The following is a 23,088-nucleotide window of genomic DNA, read 5'->3' as shown; positions in this document are numbered from 1 at the left end:
CTTACTCTTCGGATGATGTCATAGTTAAACGGGTATTGAGGTAGTGGAGTCGGTGAAGGTTTGGGGCTGGGAAGTCAGTATAACTAAAACCATGCCCTGTAAATAGTCCCATGCTCTGCTTATAAGAGCCCGCTTTGGTCACAGCAGATGTGAAATGCTAAACCAAACGTTAAAAACCATAGAACTCTCGTACTTTAAACAGGCAAGAATGACTCAAACCAAGGTAACTAAAAAAAGCCCAAAATTATGGACTATAAAGGCCCTACTGACCACCAAGCACTCTCATAGAAAGTCATTCACAATCATGAACCTTTGAGCAACGTTCTAAAAAAGTCCAGGAAACGTTCTGAGAAGCATAAAGCAGTACTACTGATACAAAAGCTTAGTAAGGTGGTCAATTTGCTAGCCGGAACTTTTCTGGCCCGCTCGATGGTGGTCGTGGGAAATTTTGCGGAGACGGGAGAGGGGGATCTTTTAAGTCGTTGCACGCGCAAGGCCTGGAGCCGTGGGGGAAGACGAAAGGCATTGTGGGGGCTGGCTAGCAGTTTCGGCGGGTTCTGTTAAAATGGCGCCCTTTACACCGGCGGTCTCTATATTTTAGCCTGTCAGGGGAGGACGCCGGAGCCCAAGCGCGAGGCGCGGAGAGGGGCTAGCGGCGCTGAATGTCAGGAGGGTTCCTGTGTGCAGCAGCGGCGGGGTCAACGCGGAGTCCCCGGAGCGTGCTCCACCTTGGGGAGGGTGGGGTGCAGCTTGTGGGTGAGTGACAGGGGCAGTCCACCTGGGTCCGGCCCGCTTGCGTCCCAACCTCCGTTTGTCTGCGTTTTCAGTCCCGAGGCGAGGATGGCGACCCCGGATCAGAAGTCGCCGAATGTTCTGCTGCAGAATCTGTGCTGCCGAATTCTGGGCAAAAGCGAAGGTAACCGCGCCCGGGCCGCAGGAGCGAGCGCCGCAGGGGTGGGACCGGGCGGCTTGGGACTCGGAGATCTGTCCCGGAGGCCGCTCTCTTCTTGTCCGGGCTGTGAGACGTTCCAGCAGGCTCAGGAGGAGGACAGGATTCGGCGTCAGGGCAGGGGCTGGGATCCCTCAGGCCAGCGGTAGCGGAACCTTGAAGGGTTGCCGAAGGCCTGCTAGATGCTTCGGTCACTGCTGAGGCGGCCCGGAGCCGCGCGGTTGGCCAGCGACAGGAGAGAGTACTGGGGTGTAAGGGATCTGGGGGCCTCGAGAGCAGGCTGAGTCCCGGTCTCAATAGGCCTTGATCTGTAAGATGCAAGAGTGAATTACGGAGGAATACTGTCGGGTTGCGAATTTATCCGCCTTTTCTAATGTCACATAGCGGGGTGGATGCTTTGCAGTTTTTTTTTTTTTTTTTTTTTTTTTTACTGAGTGGAGTTAAAAGAAGGGGTAGAACTGGTTCCCAGTTACACGTGCCTGATTGCTGCAAGAGTGACGTTCGCATCCTTTGGAACAGAACACCACGGAGCAGCGTCGGGGGAAGGTTAAGGCTAGCCACAGGTGTTACCTTTGTCGTTAGGAAAGTGTAACGGATTTGAGTATAATGTAAAGGAGGTATTTGTGACTGTTACCTGTCAGGTTTTTCTACTATAAAGGGTTGAGGGTTGGGTTTGATGTAAAACTGTCCCAGGAAAGTTCGCATAGCGAATATTGTTACTAAGAAGCAAAACCAAAAACCAGTCCTTTACAATATGTAAAGCCACTCTTGGGCCGTGGCACTTAAAATAAGTGGTGTGGTATGTAACCTCTTTGGGTGTGTGTGTGGGGGGGTGTGTATGTATGTATATATACTTTTTTTTTTAAATTTTTTTGGGCGTGTAGGGTGGTGATGCACAGAAGGGAATTTTCCAAATTGAACCACCTGGTTTATTTATTCCTTAAGCACTGGATTGTAGAAATGAAAATGTACAAGTTTTGAGGGAAGACTTTTAAAACGTTTCATGTTAACAAAGTTGTGAGACTGCATTTTGACCTTTCTTTCATGACTCGTGACCATTAGTGTGTGAAGTTCATTAGTTATGTGATAACTTTAGGAGCAAAAGATACTTTTTTTTTTTTTTTTGCCACTATAGTAAATGACTGCCTTCATGGTTCTTGCTACATTTTGCAAGTGTTTCACTTTATCCCTTTATTCATCCTAGAAATATTTTGAGCATCCCAGGCATTGTGGTGGTGGTGTGATACAGAAATGAACAGAATAGACAATTGTCTTTCCTCTTATAGAGTGCACATTATAGTAGAGGAAACAGGTGATAAAATATAAATAATTAATGTTAATTAGTGGTAAGTGTTACAATGAAAAATAATGTAGGTAAAGGAATAGAGAAGAGGTCAGGGAAAGCCTCTGAAGAGTTACTTAAACAGAGATCAGAATGGAGTGAGGGAGGGCCTTGTGAATACATAGGGAATATTCCAGATAGAGGGAAAAGGTTCAGTGGCCTTGAGGTATATTGGTGTACTGTCTTCTGGTTTTTTCTCTCTTTTGTATGTGTATCCCTAGCACTCTCAGTTACCTTTCTAATTTCATGTTCATAGTTATAGGAGAATCCAGATCACTAAGATTGTTAATTATGGCTAATCCACTTTAACGCCTTTGTTTTATCATAGCAGTGGTTCTTAAATTTTTCCTTCAGAGATAAACCATGCATTCATATATTTCCATTACCATAACTGGATTTTGAGAATTTTTGTTCACTTGAATTGTTTGTTATTTTTAATTTTTAATTTTTTGGTATGCTGTATGGCAGGGTTAAATTTCATTATTTTTCCATGTGAGTATCCTGTTATTGCAACACCATTTGTTGAATTTTTGTTTGTTTGTTTTTGCTTGTTTGTTTTTTTAGGGGGGATGTGCATGGATGGGGAACCAGACCCAGGTCTCCCACATGGCAGGCAAGAATCCTACCACTGAATTAACCTTGCACCCCTGAATTGTTTATTTTTGTATATTTTTAAATTCAGCTGTCATCTTTTACCTGAATGTATGTATAACCTTTTTGAGATACAGAGGACAACCATCTTTCATTTAAAAGTTCTTGGGCCTACATCTTGGTGTGCTTTGGAGCCTTAACCTTTGGAATTGAGATAGTGCAATTCCAGTTGAGCTTCTTGCCTTGGTTTTTCACTTCCACTAGTCTTTTCTATACTATAGTCACAGGGCCCTTCCTAGAAAACAAATCTAATGACGTTTGTTGAGGAAACGTATTTTTTTCTCTCTCTATAATCCTCAGATTGAAGGCCAAATTATTTGTCTTGTTTAAAGTTTAAAACTGTGGATGCTTTATTGAGTTTTGATTTTAATGCTGTGTGTATACCTTGAGATAGTGTATTTAAGTCTCAAAACAGTTCTGGGAGGTCTGTGTAGATATTATTAACCTTATTTAATAGACTAGAAAACTAAGACTTTGCTCACTGTCATCTGGTTTATGAATTGCAGAGCTAAGATTGGATCCACTCTCTGCGTCTACAGTTTATTTTCGAGTAATTCATTCTTGCCCTTCAGTGTAGAATTTTTTAAATTTTTTTTTATTAATCAAAAAAAGAAAAGAAAATAACATAACATTTAGAAATCATTCCATTCTACACATGCACTCAGTAATTCTTAGTATCATCACATAGATGTATGATCATCATTTCTTAGTACATTTGCATCGATTTAGGAAAAGAACTAGCAAAACAGCAGAAAAAGATATAGAATGTTAATATAGAGAAGAGAATTAAAATAATAATACTAATAAAATATATATATATAAAAAAGGAAAAAAAAACAAAAACAAAAGATACAAACAAACAAACAAACAAAAAACTATATTTCAGGTGCAGCTTCATTCAGTGTTCCAACATAGTTACATTACACTTAGGTATTATTGTCCTGTCCATTTTTGAGTTTTTGTATCTAGTCCTGTTGCACAGTCTGTATCCCTTCAGCTCCAATTACCCATTATCTTACCCTGTTTCTAACTCCTGCTGGTCTCTGTTACCAATGATATATTCCAAGCTGATTCTCGAATGTCGGTTCACATCAGTGGGACCATACAGTATTTGTCCTTTAGTTTTTGGCTAGGCTCACTCAGCATAATGTTCTCTAGGTCCATCCATGTTATTACATGCTTCATAAGTTTAGTCTGTCTTAAAGCTGCATAATATTCCATCATAGGTATATGCCACAGTTTGTTTAGCCACTCATCTGTTGATGGACATTTTGGCTGTTTCCATCTCTTTGCAATTGTAGATAATGCTGCTATAAACACTGGTGTGCAAATGTCCGTCTGTGTCTTTGCTCTTAAGTCCTTTGAGTAGATACCTAGCAGTGGTATTGCTGGGTCGTAATCCATTCTGCCAGTCTATGTCTTTTGATTGGGAAATTCAGTCCATTAACTTTTAGTGTTATTACTGTTTGGATAATATTTTCCTCTACCATTTTGGCTTTTGTATTATATATATCATATCTGATATTCCTTCTTTCTACACTTTACTCCATACCTCTCTCTTCTGTCTTTTTGTATCTGATTCTAGTGCTCCCTTTAGTATTTCTTGCAGAGCTGGTCTCTTGGTCACAAATTCTCTCAGTGACTTTTTGTCTATAAATGTTTTAATTTCTCCTTCATTTTTGAAGGACAATTTTGCTGGATATATAAGTCTTGGTTGGCAGTTTTTCTCTTTTAGTAATTTAAATATATCATCCCACTGTCTTCTAGCTTCCATGGTTTCTGCTGAGAAATCTACACATAGTCTTATTGGGTTTCCCTTGTATGTGACAGATTGTTTTTCTCTTGCTGCTTTCAAGATCCTCTCTTTCTCTTTGACCTCTGACATTCTAACTAGTAAGTGTCTTGGAGAACGCCTATTTGAGTCTATTCTCTTTGGGGTGCGCTGCACTTCTTGGATCTGTAAATTTAGGTCTTTCATAAGAGTTGGGAAATTTTCAGTGATAATTTCTTCCATTAGTTTTTCTCCTCCTTTTCCCTTCTCTTCTCCTTCTGGGACACCCACAACACGTATATTTGTGCGCTTCATATTGTCATTCAGTTCCCTGATCCCCTGCTCAAGTTTTTCCATTCTTTTCCCGATGGTATCTGTTTCTTTTTGGAATTCAGATGTTCCATCCTCCAGCTCACTAATTGTAGCTTCTGTCTCTTTAGATCTACCATTGTAGGTATCCATTGTTTTTTCCATTTTTTCTTCTTTATCCTTCACTCCCATAAGTTCTGTGATTTGTTTTTTCAGATTTTCTATTTCTTCTTTTTGTTCAGCCCATGTCTTCTTCATGTCCTCCCTCAATTTACTGATTTGGTTTTTGAAGAGGTTTTCCATTTCTGTTCGTATATTCAGCATTAGTTGTCTCAGCTCCTGTATCTCATTTGAACTATTGGTTTGTTCCTTTGACTGGGCCATATCTTCAATTTTCCGAGCGTCATCCATTATTTTCTGCTGGTGTCTGGGCATTTAATCAGATTTCCCTGGGTGTGGGACCCGGCTGGTTGAAAGGTTTTTCTGTGAAATCTCTGGGCTCTGTTTTTCTTTTCCTGCCCAGTAGGTGGCGCTCGTGGTGCTCGTCTGTCTGCGGGTCCCACCAGTAAAAGATGCTGTGGCTCCTTTAACTTGCTAATCCGAATCTCGCAGTCAGCCTGGGAAACCACACGTGGAGGAGGGGGTCGCCGGCCACCGCGGCTTGGGGGAGTGCCGGTCCAAATTGCCCAGCTGGCCCGAGACGCCAAGCGTGGCGGGAGGGCCCCGCTGTCCAACGTTCCCAGTCAGACTGGGGAGCCACGTGTGTGGAGGGGACCCCAGTCGCCAGCCGCCCCGGCCGGAAAAACGCGCGCCCCTCGGGTATCTCACCGCAGCGGATTCTCCCTGCCTGTTCAGCCGTTCCAGAATGGGGTACACTGTCTTTTTGGTTTCTGTCGTGGCTCCGGGAGCTGTTTCGTATTGTTTCTGTTTCTTTTTTTTTTTTTTTTTTTTTAAAGGAAAGACAGAGAGAAGGAAGGAAGGATAGAAGGAAGGAAGAGAGGAAGAAAGGGAAACATCTTTTAAACATTTTCTTGTTTTTATTGTATTTTGTTTCTCCGTTTTCGTTACATGGGCTGGGGCCGGGAATCGAACCGAGGTCCTCCGGCATAGCAGGCAAGCACTTTGCCCGCTGAGCCACCGCGGCCCGCCTGTTTCTGTTTCTTTAGTTGCTGTTCTGGAGGAGGAACTAAGACCCGCGCGTCTTACTAAGCCACCATCTTCTCCAGAAGTCCTTCAGTATAGAATTTGATACCCTATTTGTCTGTCTTCCCAGCTGGGGAAGAGGCTGGGATGTCATGGTCCTACCTGTAGGTACTTCTGTATCCTACTTCATCAGGACATGCCCTATTTGACTTCTCAGGTCTACCTCATCTTGCTTATTTTAGACTGAATATGTCAGCAGCACAATTACAGTGTCTCTTCTCTGGTACTTGCCTGATGATATGTCCTTGAATTTATTGGTGCCCAATTCTTATTAAAAGAAATAATTGCAGATGATTGCCAGAGGAGTGCCAACTCCCTCTTCCAGGTTCCTGAGGGCTGCTTACCTCTTACACATACCCAGAACAAATTAGAGATAAAGGTATAATGTATTGTGTTGATACTTTCTGGTTAAACAGATTTAGAATACTGCCCTAAATACTCTAATTTTTAGTCTTGGATTAAGATAATAAAAAATCTGGCTGGCCCTTATTATCTATGACCCTACGTGGAACGACTTTGACTAAGCTGTGTATTGGTATCCAATCTCATTGGCCGCCTTTGAGGAACAGTATACAAAATAGCCCTCTGAATTTCATTATTGTGTTTTTTCCACCTGTTTCTTTGGCTTTTCATGTCTGCTTAAAACTTCCTCATAGAGACCTTCCTTAACCAACGTATTTTATGAAGTCTTCCTTTATATTCGCTATCATAGTGTCTTGCTTATTCTTTTGACAATTCTTATCACAATGCAGTTACTTAGTGTAGTTATTTTCCTACTGTTTGTTTGTTAAAGCTGTCAGAATATAGTATACCAGAAATGGATTGGCTTTTACAAAAGGGATTTATTAAGTTACAGATTACAATTCTAAGGCCGTGAAAATGTCCAAATTATGGCACCAAGAAGATACCTTCTTGCAAGAAAGGCAGCTGACATCCAGGGTTCTCTGTCACATGGGAAGGCACATGACAACTGTGCTGTCCTTCATTCTAGCTTCTGGTTTCAAAGGACTCTCTCAGCTCCTATGGGTACTTTTTGCTTCTCCTGGGGCATTTCCTTTCTTAGCTTCTCTATGATTTCATAAAGGGCTGCAGGAAAGGATTAAGAATCACCTTGAATTGGGTGGGTTACATTTCTATGGAAACAACCTAATCAAAAGGTCCCACTCAAAATAGGTCTGTATGCACAAGGCAGGATTAAAAGAGCATGGCTTTTCTGGGGTACATGACAGTTTCAACCCAGCACACCTATTTTTTTTTGTCTTCTCGCTTAGCTCTATGAGATTAGAGCTTTGTCTGTTTTGGTAACCTCTGTATGTCATATTCTTATGGCCTTACAGTGTTTGGCACATGGTAGGCACTTATGTATTATTTTTTTTTTAATTACTGGTTGTGTTTAATTATAATTTAAATCCAAAATTTGTAGTTAACATTTCCCATTTTAGTCTTTGATGGTAGAATTATAAAACAATAACTGTCACCGCTAATTTCTTAGTAGTAGTCTGGATTATGTGCTTCCACCTTTGAAACAGAATAGGTAGATATGGTTTAAGAAATAGCAGATAGATTTTTCAAATATTTTATAGTCACCAAGAAAGAAAGACTGGATATTTGATTGGCAAGAAGATAGAGATACAGATTCAAGTGTGGCTGAAGAGGGTGGAAGTGAATTTAAAGACAAGGTAGAAACGAAGAGGAGAGTGTTTCTGAGATTTTCTTTCTTTTTTTTTTTTTTTAACATTTTTAAATTATGAAATATATATACAAAAAAGCAATAAATTTCAACGTACATTTAAACAAGTGTTATAGAACAGATTTCAAAGTTTAGAATGAATTACAGCTCCATAAATTCAGGTTTTTCCTTTTACCTGCTCCAAGATAGTGGAGACTAAAAAGAAATATAATGATTCAGTGGTCACTCATTTGTTAAATCCTAACTTCTCTGTTATGTTTCCTCTTTCTCCTTTGATCCTTCTCTTATTCTTTAGGGATATTTGGATTATAACCATTCTAACTTTTTTCAAGTTGAAATGGGGTGTTTCCAGTATGCGATAGGGGATAGAATTGGTTGATGTTCTTGGAGAGACTGGCACCTCTGGTTTTCAGGGCTTATCTGGCATGGGAACCATATGAAGGTTTTAGGTTTCTGAAAAATAAACTTCATGTGTGCAGCTTTTGTAGAATCTCAGTTAGAGCCCTGAGTGTTTTTTAGGGTTAACAGGAATGATGTTGGTTGGGGTTTGGCAACTGTAGCAATAAGCAGTATTTAGCTAAAGCTTTCATAAGAGTAGCTTCCAAAATAGTCTCTGGACTCTATTTGAACCCTCTTAGCCATTAATACCTTATTTTGTTACATTTCTTTTCCTTCTTTGGGTCAAGAAGTCTTTCTCAAGCCCATGGTGCCAGGGTCCAGCTGGTTTCTGGGAAATACATTGCCAGGAAGAAATACCCCAGATGTTTTGTACCATGTAGGGAGTGGATAATGATTTTCCTTGGAGAGAGAGAGAGAGAGAGAGAGAACATCTGAGTAACAAAAAGAGGTTCTCTGGAAGTAAGTCTAAGGCATAATTAGGCTGAGCCTCTCTGCTGCAGAAATAAATTTTGTAAGAACAAACCTCAAGATCTAGGGCTTCACCTATTAACTTGGGAGTCCCTAGTATTTGATGAAGTATCAGGAATTTCCCAGGTGGGATATTTCTGGGATTTGGGGTATTGGGAAATTTTGAAACTTTGGTAGGAGAACATTTAAAAGTTCATGAAACTTTTGGAGTGGGGATATTTATATGATGTACTTGAGTATTTATGTTGTTGATAAATTTTGTAGAACTCAGGATTATGGTAATCTGAAAATAATTTTTTACTAGAGTGATTATATAAGCAACCTCCTTAAATAAGCTTTTATTTTAACTTTTTTTTTTTGGAATGATTTCAAACTTGCAGGACAGTTGCAAAAACCTTTTTACAGAAAACTCCAGTCTACCTCACCCCTCCCCTCCATATATCCAGATATTCCAGTTTTAACATTTTGCCACCTTTCTTTCTCTTTTTCTTTCTTTTTCACTCCCTCCTTCCCTCCCTCCCTCCATCCATCCTTCCTTTTATCCCTTCATTCCTCTCTCTTGCTGACTAGCTGTTTTTGGACATTTGAGAGCAGATTGTACACATCATATTCCTTGAACACTTAATACTTACATTTCCTAAGAACAAGGATGTTCACTTACGTAATCACTTTTGGCGCAGTTATCATGTTCTAGAAAATTGTCATTGTTATAAAGTTTACATTCTGTATTCCAATTTTTTCTTATGTCCTAATAAATAGATGTCCTTTTGATATTTTCTTTTTCATTCTTAGATCCCATCCAGTATCACATATTGCATTTGAGTCATTAGCTACTAGTATCTCTCTCTTATTTATTTATTTTTTACTTGTGAAAGCATATATACAACATAAATCTTCCTATCCCACCCTCTCCCAAGCATACCATTTGGGGGAATCAGTCACATTCACAATGTTGCAATACCCTCACAACATTTGTTACTAGATCTTGCACTTTATCCCAAACGGAAACCGCATACTCATTTTGCATTAATTCCTTATTGCCTCTCTCCTCCCACTCCTGGTAACGTGTACTTAACTTTTTGTCTCTCTGAATTTGTATATTATCTGATATTTTCTTTGTGGTTACCAGGGGTCTTAAATTTAATATCCTAAATCTATAAAATTCTTGTTTGCTTTGATATTAACTTCAATAAATACGCAGACTGTGTTCCTGTACTCCCCCATTCATTGGCATTATGTAGTTCCTGTCACCGATTACATGTTTGTACATTGTGTCCAAAACATATTTATCATTCCTTTTTATTTATTTACCTTTTAGATCCTGTAGGAACTAAAAAGTGGAATTGCAAGTAAAAAATACAATAGTACTAGTATTTGTAGTTGCCTATGTCATGATTGTTACTAGACAGTTTTAATTCTTCATGTGGCTTCAGTTAGTGTCCTTTCCTTTCAATTTTTAGAACTCCATTTATTGTGTATTATAGTGCTAGTCTGTTGATAATAATTCCCTCAGCTTTTGTTTATTTGGAAGTGTCTTAATCTCTCTCTCAATTTTAAAAGACAGTTAGGCAGGTATAGAATTCTCAGTTGGCAATTTTTTGCTGTCAGCTTTTTAAATGTATCATCCATTGCTTCCTGGCTGCTGTGGTTAATGATGAGAAATCAGTACTTAATCTCATTGAAGCTCCCTTGTATGTGAACATATCTTCTCTCTTGTGGCTTTTAGAATTCTCTTTTTATCTTTGGCATTTGATAATGTGATTATAACTTGGCGTGGTGTAGGTCTATTTGGATTTATTCTATTTGGAGTTCACTGCACATGGATGCAGTGAATGGATGTATGCATTCATACCTTTCATTAAATTCGGAAAGTGTTCAGCTAGTATTTCCTTATATATTCTCTCTGCCACTTTCTCTTTTTCTTCTGTAACTTCCAGTGTTGGTGGCCCACAGATCCCTCAGGCTCTGTTTATTTTTCTTCATTCTTTGTTCCTTTGGTTCCTTAGATTCTACGACTGCAGTTGTCTTGTCTTTAAGTTCATTGCTTGTTTTTTTCTGCCAGCTCCAATCCACTGTTGAACCTTTTTAGGGAGTTTTAAATTTTTGTCACTGTGGTCTTCAGCCCTGTTTGGTTCCTTTTCATAATTTTCATTTATTGATATTCTTTTTGTGTTCGTCTATCATTTTCCGGATTTCCTTCAGTTGTTTGTCCATGTTTACCTTTACTTCTTTGAGCATTTTAAAATCATTTTTAAAAAAGTTTTTGAAATGTCTCAGGTCTGAGTCTCTTCACTGTTGGATTATCTTTAAAATTTTCTTTTGTCTTTCTGGGCCATTGCTTTCTGTTTCTTTGTATGTTTTGTAATCTTTTGTTGAAACCTGGACATTTTGGTATTTTAGTGATGTGTTATTGCTGGTATTTTGACTTTGAAGTGTCTGTTCCTTAAGTTTGTATCTAGTTAGTGTTACAACAGAGCTTCCCTTAGAGACAAGGAGCAAAAAAAAAAAAAAAAAAAAAAAGAAGGAGAAAAGAAAATACCCTTTCCAATCTTTGCAGATCAGTCTATGCAAGTGCTTTCCTTCAGCGCTTGTCTTTGCTATGAATTTAGAGAAAAGTTTGAGCCAAAGCTACGGACCTCCTTGATTCTTTCTTTGTACATGTCTAGTCTTGGTCATGCACGTTTGGCCCTAGAAGTTCCCCTGTTTACAAGTATACAAATGTCCCTTCTTCTAGGAAGCAGTTTCTTCATGGTTCTGGGCACTGCAGTGTGTGTCCTATAGCCAGCAATCCCAAGCCCCAGGCATTCACTTGATTGTTCTCTCACAGTATCTGTAGGTATGTCTGTAAACAGAAGACAAGTTGTAGTCCCTCAGGTCAACACCAAACAGATTGGGCCAGGCATATATGCCCCCAGTATGTGCATGGATATTACTATGTCCATTTGAAACTGGGACCAGGGGGTAGGAGAGGTGCTAGCCAAGACACCAGGAGCTCCTACCCCTTTTAAGTGGCATTTTTCTCGATTCATTGCTTGTCCAGTGTTCTAGAAGTTTGTTAGCTGCCAGAATGCAATATACGAGAAATAGAATGGCTTTTAAAAAGGGGAATTTAATAAGTTGCTAGTTTACAGTTCTGAGGCCGAGATAATGCCCCAATTAAAACAAGTCTATAGAAATGTCCAATCAAAGGCATCCATCCAGGAAAAGATACCTTGGTTCAAGAAAGCCGATGAAGTTCAGGGCTTCTGTCTCAAGTGAGAAGGCACATGGCAAACACAGGGCTTCTTTCTCAGTTGGAAGGGCACATGGTGAACACAGCGTCATCTGCTAGCTTTCTCTCCTGGCTTCCTATTTCATGAAGCTCCCCGGGAGGCATTTTCCTTCTTCATCTCTTAAACATTTGCTAGTGGACTCTCTGCTTCCTGGTGCTGCAGTATTGTCTGCTCTCTCTGAATTGCTTTCATTCTCCAAAATGTTTCCTCTTCTATAGGACTTCAGAATTTATCAAGGCCCACCCAAATGGGTGGAGACACGTTGTCACCTAATCCAGTTTAACAACCGCTCTTGCTTAAATCACATCTCCAGGGAGATAATCTGATTACAGTTTCAAACATACAGTGTTGAATAATGATTATTCTGCCTTTATGAATTGGGATTTAGATTAAAACATGGCTTTTCTAGGGGCCATACATCCTTTCAAACCAGTACACCCAGGTATTAAAATCCTTTAATTGTTACCTGGAGCTTTGAGAAAAATGTTTCTGCTAGTTCTTACTGGTTGTTCAGAGCTTCTGTGGATGATTAGAGCCCTGAAAATTCTCCCTCCACCATTTTGACTGATGCAGGGCCTAACTTCATTCTGTAAATGAACATTTTTTGAATGACACTTTAACAATATTTATAAATTTAATATACATTCAGTGTGGTAAGTGTGGAAGAATATTAAGTAAAAAAAATTAAGCTACTCTGTAATGTTGTGACCCCAGAAAACACATTTTGGAGTATTTCTTTTTGATCTTTTTAACCCACTGAATATACATTCACCACATATTTGTTGAATACTGTGGAGACACAGGGCCTGGGATTCCTTCCATATTGAGAGCATTCCCCACCATACTGCAAACAAGTCATTTGATGTAGCTGCCTGCATGACTGAGAGAGACATTAAAGTTGTCATATCTCTTTGGGGGGATTGGTGGTCGTGGTGGAAGAATGTGTAGATGGTATAGTAAACAAAGCGTTAAAACTCCTCTCCTGTGATCACTGTTGATAACAAACCCCTGTGTCATGACACTCTGCTGAAACTCTCCTCTCATGCCCTTGTCCTAAACCCTTATAAACCCTTGCGCTACCCCTGCTCCCTTTGTGGAGCATTGACTTTTATTTTCCACAGTCAGTCACTACTGTGGAAGATCTTCTCCTGTCTGTAAGTCCTAATTAAAATTCATGTATAACTCTGTATCTGACATGCCCTTTGGTCTTTGGGCTGCCCTGAACCAAACCCTCCAAGCCTTGGGTTGGAACAAATACTGTATTAATATAGTGATGATTAAGAAAGACTGTGTTTGTGTGTGTGCGCGCGAATGCACGCATATATGTGTGTGTGTGTGTATGTACATGTACTTTAGATAGGAAGATATTTCTGAGGAGGTGACTTTTAAGTAGAGAACAGAATAGAGTGATGGAATTGGGAAAATTTTGCCCCCAGCTTCCAATAGGTTATTGTTAGTACATAGAACTATGATTGACTTGTATGCTGACTTTGTATCATATGTGTTTGCTAAATTCACTTATAGGTTAGTAGATTTTTTTTGTAGATATCTTGGAATTTCCTGGTTAGATAATCCTGCCCTCTGGAAATTAGGCATAGTTTTCTTTTTCTTTCTAGTTTAAATGTCCTTTATTTCTTCTTTCCTTATTGTACTTACTTGGGCTTTTATATGATACGGACAGAAAGTGGTAAGTGTGGACATTCTTGCCATTAGGTAAGATATGAGCTGTAGAAGTTTTGTGGAACCTAACCAGACTGAGGAAGTTCAGTCCTATTCCAGTTTTTTTTTGTTGTTGAGAGTTTTTATCATGAAAGGAAGCTGATTTGTCAGAAGTCTTTGTGCATCTATTGATAACAACTGTGGTTTTTCTTGTTTAGTTTGATAATGTGGAGAATTATATTAAGTCATTGTTGAACCTGTTTTTTTGTTGCTGGTATAAATCCCACCTAATTGTGATATATTATTCCTTTTAATATATTGTTGGGCTAAATTTGCTGATATTTTGGTGAGGATTTTGCATCTGTATTCAATGATTATCCCAATTAAAGGAAGTCTATAAAAATGTCTAAATTAAGGCACCAATAAGAGGTTACCTTCCCTCAAGAAAGCCCAGTGAAGTTTAGGGTTTCTCTCTTAGTTGAAAAGGCACGAGGCAGCATGGAGGCATCTGCTAGCTTTCTCTCCAGGACTCACGAAGCTCTCCCTGAGGTGTTTTCTTTCTTCATCTCCAAAGGTCTCTGGCAGTGTGGACTCTTGTGGTTCTCTAAAAAAAGGGACTCTCTCCAAAATGTTTCCTCTTTTAAAGGATTCCAGTCAAGCCTCACAAGGCTTCACTCTGTGGAAGCCATCTAGTCAGAAGTTATCACCCACAATTGGGTGGGTCACATCTCCATGGAAACAATGAAAAAGCCCCCAGCCAACAGTATTGAATGAGGATTAAAGGACCTAACTTTTCTGGGGTCCACCACAGATTCAAACTGGCACAGAGAGGTTGTAAGTTTACAGAAAAATCATGTAGAAAATACAACATTCCCACATATCCCCCCTCCCCATTATTAACACTGTGCAATAGTGTGCCACCTTTGTTACAGTTGACGAAAGAATATTATTATTGTACTATTACTATAGTCCGTAGTTTGCATTAGGGTTCATTTTTTCCCCCATATACCACCCTATTGTTAACACCTTGCATCAGTGTGGTGCATTTGTTATAATTCATGAAAGAACATTTTAATAATTGTACTATTAACTATAGTCCATCATTTACAGTAAGGTTCACTGTGTTGAACAGTACTGTTTTATCTTTTAATTTTTATTCTAGTAACATATACGACCTAAAATTTTCCCTTTTAGCAACGTTCTCATACATAATTCAGTGCTGTTAAACTCACAAGGTGCTAGCTCCACCACCACCACCATCCATTTCCAAAACTTAAAAAGCCGGAGTTTTGACTGCTAATGTTGTTCCACACTTCTTGTGATAGAGCCTGTGGAACCGCCCCTGGTTTTAGCTTCATTATTGGTTTTGCTTGGTGTAGGATGGCAAGAGTCGAAAGGGTTACTCTCCACAGGGTTCCAGTGTAGTGTTGGAAGTAGACGGGTTGCAGTGTAGTGAAAAATGAGCAGTTTCATTTTGCTGCTAGCATTCATTCATTGTAGGGCAGATTAGTCAAAGGGCCCAACCTTCCCTTCCCTTCTCTCCCTGTTTTCTGGCTAGAGAGAAAACTTTTTCTTGGCACTTTTACTGTGTTTGCCTATTTGTGGTTTGAGTTTTGGATTGTCTTTCAGCTCCAGCTGGGATGCTGGAGGCAAATAAGTAAATAAACAAAATAGAAAAACAAAGCTAAATTAATTGCCAGATTTCTCCTTGATTCTTGAGCTTTATATCCAGTCCTACCTCTTCTTATTCATCACTCAGAGTCTTTTGAGAGCCGTCTCATATTTTTTTTTGCCAGAATTTTTAGTTGTAATCTGAAGGAAATGTAGTAGAGTGTGCTTACTCAGCCATAGCTGAGACTCCTTTCTAGTGTCTAGTACATTGACTTCTCTCTGGTGTTGTTTCTGTCTTGTGTTCTTTGCCTTCTAGGTTTATGCTTTAATTGTTTTTAACCCTTTATTCCCAATTTAACAGGAGTTTTGAAGGAAATGGAGGCAAACATTGGTGTTTAATCCATAATCTTTCTCTTGAAGTATAAATACAGTTTATAAATTAATTACCTATTTTGTTTGTTCCATGGTCCACTTCTATATATATATATATATATTTTTCATTTATTGACTTTAAACTTGGAGATTTTTTGAGGCTTTCTTTAGAAGGCTTACTTTTCATGCATCATCTTTAGGGTTGTGACTTTCCCTTATCCATTTTCTTTGATTATCAGCCCAATTTGTTTTTACCTTTTAGGATTTCCTCAGACACTCTAGCTTATTGTCATCTTACTTTTTTTTTATAGAGCTTTCATTCATTAGTTAATGAAATAATGGTTAATTTTGTTTTTATTTCTTAATAGCTTTTCTGTCTTAGTGAAACACCTTGGAAAAGTAGAAAGTTAAATAAGTATGCTCAGTCCACTGTCTTAAACTGGCAGCTTCAAAGTGCTTGAAAATTAACACTTGACAGATAATAATTGGTTTCCCTTTATGCATCTTTAATTTTGTCAGAATTGTTAAATCATGTTTTTTATTTAGCTGATGCAGCACAACAGTTCCAGTATGCTGTGCGAGTTATTGGCAGCAACTTTGCCCCAACTGTTGAAAGAGATGAATTTCTAGTAGCTGAAAAAATCAAGAAAGAACGTACGTATTTTTTTTGGCGGGGAAGGGGGGCATTTGTTGGATTCTTTAAGTTGTATTTTAATGTGTGTGTATATGTGTGTGTATGTGCGTGTATAGATCCCAGGCAGATTTTAATTTTTATAAATACTATTAAAAATAATGACAACTCAATACTGACTTTTATTAGAGCATAGAGCAAGACATTTGTTTTGAATTAGCAACATAATTTGATTAAGGGTGTGAGGAAGATAAAGGGCTTAATATAATAACTTCTTGCTTCTCTTATGATTTGCAGTATTTAATATTCTGAACTTTTCAATGAGATAACACCGCATACTATTTAGGCAGTAAAAATCTCTTAAGTGAAACAAATACTGCTTTTATGGTTGTCAACATCCAAACTTCTAGTACTTTAAAACTCACTTAGATCAACATTTTAATTCTGTGCTGGTATTTAAAGCTTTTTAAAATGTTAATACCTTAGAGGAGAAAACTGCCCTTGACCTTGATAGGATTCTGTTTATTAGCAAATGGTTTACTAATAGGTTATCTGATCATATAAGGTGAGGCTACATTATCCTTCGTTACTCCTAGAATTTCTATGGGAAGAGAAGCTTGGCTTTGAGTATTTAGGAATCATGTATTAGAATTACTTGTAGTCCTGGTTGAAGGGTTTTTCTCCCCAGTCGCCAACCCCCTATTACTCATGGTTTTCTGAGGCTGTATAACCCAAGCTCTACCTGACTGATATGGAATCCTACCATGAAGACTACTGCATTTTCCCTGCTGGTGCCAGCTATTCAACTACCCAGTGAAATGGGGCTTTGGTCTTATTTCTAAATGTTTTGGCATAATGACACCTGCTAGAGTTATGTCTTTACTGAACAGTTTCCCCACACCAAACGGTTTTATTGTTAACTGCATTTGGCAGTGGTCTTCATGGATGTCTTATTTCAGAGTATAACTAAGGTAGGTAGTTAGTAAGCTTGGATGGATGATAGGAATTGATTGCTGTGGCATCTGGCTATAGGTGCCTTTGCATCTTTAGGGTTGATAAGCAATATGAGTTTGAAAAGATCTGTCTGCTGATATGCTTCAGATTTTTGATATTACTTGATGTACATGCATTTTTTAAAGTAGAGGGATAAAAATGGAATGTTTATCTTGCTATTAACCATTAAGAACTTATTTTCCTCATCATGTTTATAAAACTATGAACATAAGAACACCATATTCTCTTCTTTAACTTGTAGATTATTCCTGACTCCACCCATTAGTTAAAAAAAATTGTTTTAAATATAAATTATTTATTTTTATTAATATATAATGTGTATACACATATTATATATCATATTACCCCATGTGTAGACATATTATACCATGTGTATGCATATTATACACATACCATGTAATCATCCAAAGGGTTTAATCAGTGGCTCACAGTATCATATAGCTGTGCACTTATCATCACAGTCGATGTTTTTTTTTCTTTTTTGTGAAAACAACATATGTACAAAAAAGCAATACATTTGAAAGCACATCACAACAATTAGTTGTAGAACAGATTTCAGAGTTTGGTATGGATTACAATTCCACTGTTTTAAATTTTTACTTCTAGCTGTTCTAAGATACTGGGCACTAAAAGAAATTTCAGTATAATGATTCAGCGCTTATATTCATTTGTTAAACCCTACCTTCTGTGTATAGCTCTGGTATCACCTTTTATCTTTCTTACACTCTTTAGAGGTATTGGGCTAGGCCCATTCTAAGTTTTTCATGTTAAAAGGGGCTATCAATAATACGGGATGGAAATGGAATTAGTTGATGTTCTGGAGAGACTGGCCCTTCATTTTAGGACTTCTCTGGTCCAGGGACCTGTCTGGACAACTATTAGGTTTTATTAAGACTTGAATCCTTTTACTAATTTACATTTCAAGACTTCAGGGTGAACGTATTAAACATATATGTAACAGCTAAAGATAAAATTTATCTGAAGTTAAATTCTTGAAAAAAATTTTTAAGAAGAAAACTGTAGAGTATAGTTTGTGTTTCCTATTTTTCTCTGTGTTTTTGACATTGCAGCATGTTATGTAATGATTCAATATACCTCTTCTGATATATTCCCAAAAGTTGTCCACCTGTTTCTCATGAGCACCTCCAATGAACACCACCTCCCTAAGTATCTAGCTCTGTTGTTAGACAGGTGTAGTTGGTAGTATATAAATGATCACCATTCGTCTATCATAACTTTCTCAAATTTTAACATTTTTGAAAGTGATTATAATTGCTAATATATTAGATTAGTTGAGTTGTGGTAGGCCTGCCTTCTAGAATAACTAAGAAAAGTTACTTTTTATTTTTTTCATGTCTGACTTCAAATATCAAGTGCTGTCTACATGCAAATATGAAGTCATACTCTTAAACTGGGATAAATACAAAGATAAACTAGAAACTATTGAAATTATTATAACTTAGTTCTTAAAAGTAGTACTTTTTTTAGAAGACTTAATAATTTCTTTGAGAGGCAACCATGCACAGATACTCTGCTCATTGTAAATGTGAGCAAGTGGAGTCTGTTCCCTCAAAGAACTTTAAAATCTAATCCCTAGCTTCTTTTTCTTCATGAAACAGAAAATAATACGAGCTTTTTACTTGTTCTGGCCACTTTGAAATAACTCATAAATGTAGTTGGAATTATCAGAAAGATATTTTTCTACCTTCATTTATGAATCACATGAATGAGTGGATGAAAATTAGATAGTAAGCTGTTTTGAAACTGAATAATTAACTCTTAAATTTTATACTAAAAACAAGATGAAGCATTGCTGTATATGTCAGCAAAAATTTTTAGAATGTGTAGTTTTTAAGCCAAATAAACTATCGTGTCATACTTTTTTGTTACTGCCCTTTGCATTTAGGATTCCAAAATTATTTTCACTTCCTAGCCTTCCTTCCAAATAGCCATTATTAACTTGTTAAATTGGTGCTTGTTTAACTCACTGAGTCTGTTTATTAAGTGTTTGTGGATAGATTTTTAAAATTGCATTATTTTTATTAGTTAATTTTCATGTAAGTTCTTTGAGCCCAATCTAATACTGCCCATATTTTACAGATGTTAACTGTAGGTCCACAACATAAGTTGACCAAATGCATAGAGTTAAAAAGCCAATCATTGACTAGGTCTTTTAATTCTTTAAAGTCTGAGATTCTTTTTGGCATGTTTCAAAGTTGTCTGTTATTATAGATGAGACAGCATCATAAAAAAGAATTTCATTATATGTGATTTATATGCTGTTTGTTTTCTAACCTTGTAGTTATTAGACAAAGAAGAGAAGCGGATGCTGCATTATTTTCAGAACTCCACAGAAAACTTCATTCACAGGTATTATAAAAATATTCTAAAAGCAGTTCCACCTCTCTTTGTGAGAATATTCACTTGGACTTTTTTTCAGGGGTGGGGTGGGGTGGGCAAGTACCATGTTAAACTTTTAATTGTAGACAGAGTATTTTTTTTTAAGAGTTTCAGTATTAGAAGTAAGTTTTAGGTGAATTTAATGCTGAGTTGTTTATAAAGATGAAAGATGCTACATTGGAAAAATAATAAATAGGAATATTTACATATTAAATTTATATTACAGAAGTCTTAATTACATTACTGGGAGGAATCATATTGGTAGAAGTATTACATGTATTGCTACGTGTAATAGCAGAAGCTTATCTTGTTTGACTACACTTTATTTTTGTTCATTGGGTCCTAATTTATTCTGTTATATTGAATAATTAAAAATTTTTCATTTTGAATCTTTTGTGATTGCAGGTTGATACTTGAAAATGAATGTTTTTTTGAGCCATTCATAAGGAGTTTGCTAGTCTGTACACCAATAAATTAATTGAATCTTAGGATGAGATTTTTGTGATATCTGAATGTGAAGGAACTTAATTCATCAAGCTTTCTGTCTTTAAGAAGAAAGTGAAATCCAAAGAAGCTTAATGCTTTGCTTAGCCTTACAGCAATAGAAATCACTGAGTTGGGTCTAATTCTACTAGTAATTAAACATATATATATATTTTCCCCTCAAATCTTCCTCTCTATTCACATAAGCTTAAGCATAAGCTTAAGTTTAATTGTTCATTTTGATTCCTTTTAAGTATTTTATTCGATTTACTGTTTTAAGAATGCTTTTCCAACTGGTAATTTTACAAAGTAAGAAATAGAAACCTTTTTTTTCTTGTATATTCATTTCCAGGCAAATAATTTTAAATTGCTTGTATCATTTGCTTTTCTTAAATCTTTCTCCTTTTTTTGTTTACAAGTTTGTTTTTTTAAACTTTTTTTATTGTATAGTATAACATATATACAAAATAAAGAAATAAAAAAGCAATAATTTTCAAAGCACTCTTCAAAAAGTGGTTACAGGACAGATCCCAGAGTTTGTCATGGGCTACCATGTGATCCTGTCATATTTTTCCTTCCAGCTGCTCCAGAATATAGGAGGCTAAAGAGCTTAAATACTGTTTTATCATCACAGTTGACTTTTTCCCTTCTTTTTTTTGTGAACAATTACATATATACAAAAAAGCTATAAATTTCAAAGCACAGCACCAGAATTAGTTGTAGAACATATATCAGACTTTGACGTGGGTTACAATTTCACAATTTTAGGTTTTTACTTCTAGCTGCTCTAAAATACTGGATACTAAAAGAGATACCAATTTAATGATTCAGCATTCAAATTCATTTGTTAAGTCCTATCTGCTGTGTATAGTTCCACCATCACCTTTGATCTTTCCATACCTCTCTTTGGGGTTGCTTGGGCTATGGCAATTCTAAATTTTTGGTATTAGAAGGGGCTGTCATTAATATGGGGTAGGGAGATGGAATTATCTGATGTTCTAGAGAGGCTGGGCTAGATTTCAGGACTTACCTGGACCAGGAACCTATCTGGAGGTTGTAGGTTTCTGAAAAGTTACTCTAGTGCATGGAACCCTTGTGGAATCTTACATTGCCTTATGTGTTCTTTAGGATTGGTAGGAATGGTCCTGATTGGGGGCTGGCAGGTTATGGTCGCTACCAAGGTCTACCTGAAGCAACCTCCAGAGTAGCCTCTTGACTCTATTTGAACTCTCTCTGCCACTGATACTTTATTAATTACACTTCTTTTACCCCTTTTTGTCAAGATGAAATTGTTAATCCCATGGTGCCAGGTCTGGATTCATCCCTGGGAGTCATCTGCCAACCTGCCAGGAAGACTTTCACCCCTGGATGTCATGTTCCACGTAGGGAGGAGGGCAATGATTTTACTTACAGAGTTGGGCTTAGAGAGACTGAGGCCACATCTGAGCAACAACAGAGGTCCTCCAGACGTAACTCTTAGGCATGTCTATAGGTAGTCTAAGCTTGTATTCTACCCACATAAGCTCCACAAGAGGAAGCCTCATGACGAGGGCATGGCCTGTTGACTTGGGTATCCCTCAAGTTTGACAGGATCACGGGATTCCCTGATGGTAAGGTTTAATAGTTCCATAATTCTTTCTCCCCTTCCCCCCCCAGGGGACTTTTTGATTATCTGCTTAATATACTCTAAGATGTTTCCAGGCATTGCAATAATCTATACAGGATTAAAGGACCTCTTTCTTATTCTGTGCTTCCTGTGTTTCAGTTGTTCAAATGAGCTATACAGGTAGGTTGAATTAGATTATGCAGTATAGAACATTTCAGCTCCAGATCAAATAAGCCTTTCTTCCATTGGTCTCAAAGAGTGTGTGTGGTTCTAAAATATAGACATTGTCTTCCTTACCCCTGTGTTCTGAATTACTTTACCCTCAACCTGTTTGGCTTCGTTCTTGTCTCTAAATATCAGGTTGTATATATAAAACAGCATCTCAAAATCCAGAAATAGAAATAATCACCACCTGGACTTAATGTGTCTGCTCTAAAAGCTTTCAGTCTAGGCCCCTGTTTTCTAATAAGCATTTTCTAAAAGTGACCGTACCATTGTTGTTGTTTTGGTTGTGGTTTATTTTGTCTCACCACATGTTCCACATGTTCATTCACATTGTTGCATGCCTCACGACATTGTTCCTTTTTGTAGCAGCAAGCACAACCTTCGTTTGTAAGTATACACCATTTGCCATTCTACTTCTCCGTCAGTGCATCCTTCTGCCACCTGCATTCATCAGGCATCATGTAGAGGGCCCAAAGTCCATAATCCATCAACATTCTCAATTTTAGATAATTTCATTGTTCCCAAGAGAAAGAAAACCAATAAACACCCTCGCCAAATAGGAAATCTAAACCTCCTCTTACCTCTTGTCCCTCACCCCATTATTTACCTCTGCTGTTGCTGTGGTAGTGCTGATGGTTTCCTTTTGAACATCTCATAGCATGCAATAGCAGTTTTTCCCTGTACCCTGGACTTAAACACTCTTTATATAAGAATCATATCTTTGAAGTAATTCTTACAAGAACTCTTTCATATTTCTATTGTGAATCAGTGGGACATGTAGGTGTATACAACCCCTTTCAATATTGTTCATTGTCAATATGGTAATATTACTTCTAGACTCACTAGAGAATCACCTTTGCTCCTGTCTGTTAGGAGTTCAACCACATTAACTAACTGTTCACCCATCTCTAGCTTCTGTGTATCTCTGAGTCCCCTATATTTTGTAATACAAGCCTCTGATTATACCTTTATGCTGGTCATAAAAGTGGACTCATATATAGTATCCTTTTGCATCTGGCTAACTTCACTCAAC

The 23,088-nt window shown here is 37.7% G+C and overlaps 1 protein-coding gene across 4 annotated transcripts in view; it reads left to right on the top strand.

Moving 5' to 3' along the window:
- Positions 1–515: 515 nt before the first annotated feature.
- The window catches only part of TUBGCP3 (tubulin gamma complex component 3), a 149,411-nt gene continuing 126,838 nt past the window's right edge, over positions 516–23,088 (top strand). For all 4 annotated transcript variants that reach the window (XM_077158703.1, XM_077158701.1, XM_077158700.1 and 1 more), the window contains exons 1-3: positions 516–916; positions 16,243–16,350; positions 19,644–19,711. In XM_077158703.1, the coding sequence (XP_077014818.1) occupies positions 841–916; positions 16,243–16,350; positions 19,644–19,711 (252 nt within the window). In that variant the 5' untranslated portion in view covers positions 516–840. The remainder of the gene's footprint in view (positions 917–16,242; positions 16,351–19,643; positions 19,712–23,088) is intronic.

This window comes from Tamandua tetradactyla, chromosome 4 (genome assembly GCF_023851605.1).
Source record: "Tamandua tetradactyla isolate mTamTet1 chromosome 4, mTamTet1.pri, whole genome shotgun sequence".
NCBI classification, from domain to species: Eukaryota; Metazoa; Chordata; class Mammalia; order Pilosa; family Myrmecophagidae; genus Tamandua; species Tamandua tetradactyla.
The sequence above is the reverse complement of the archived record's forward strand: the minus strand, read 5'-3'. Positions and strand labels throughout refer to the sequence as shown.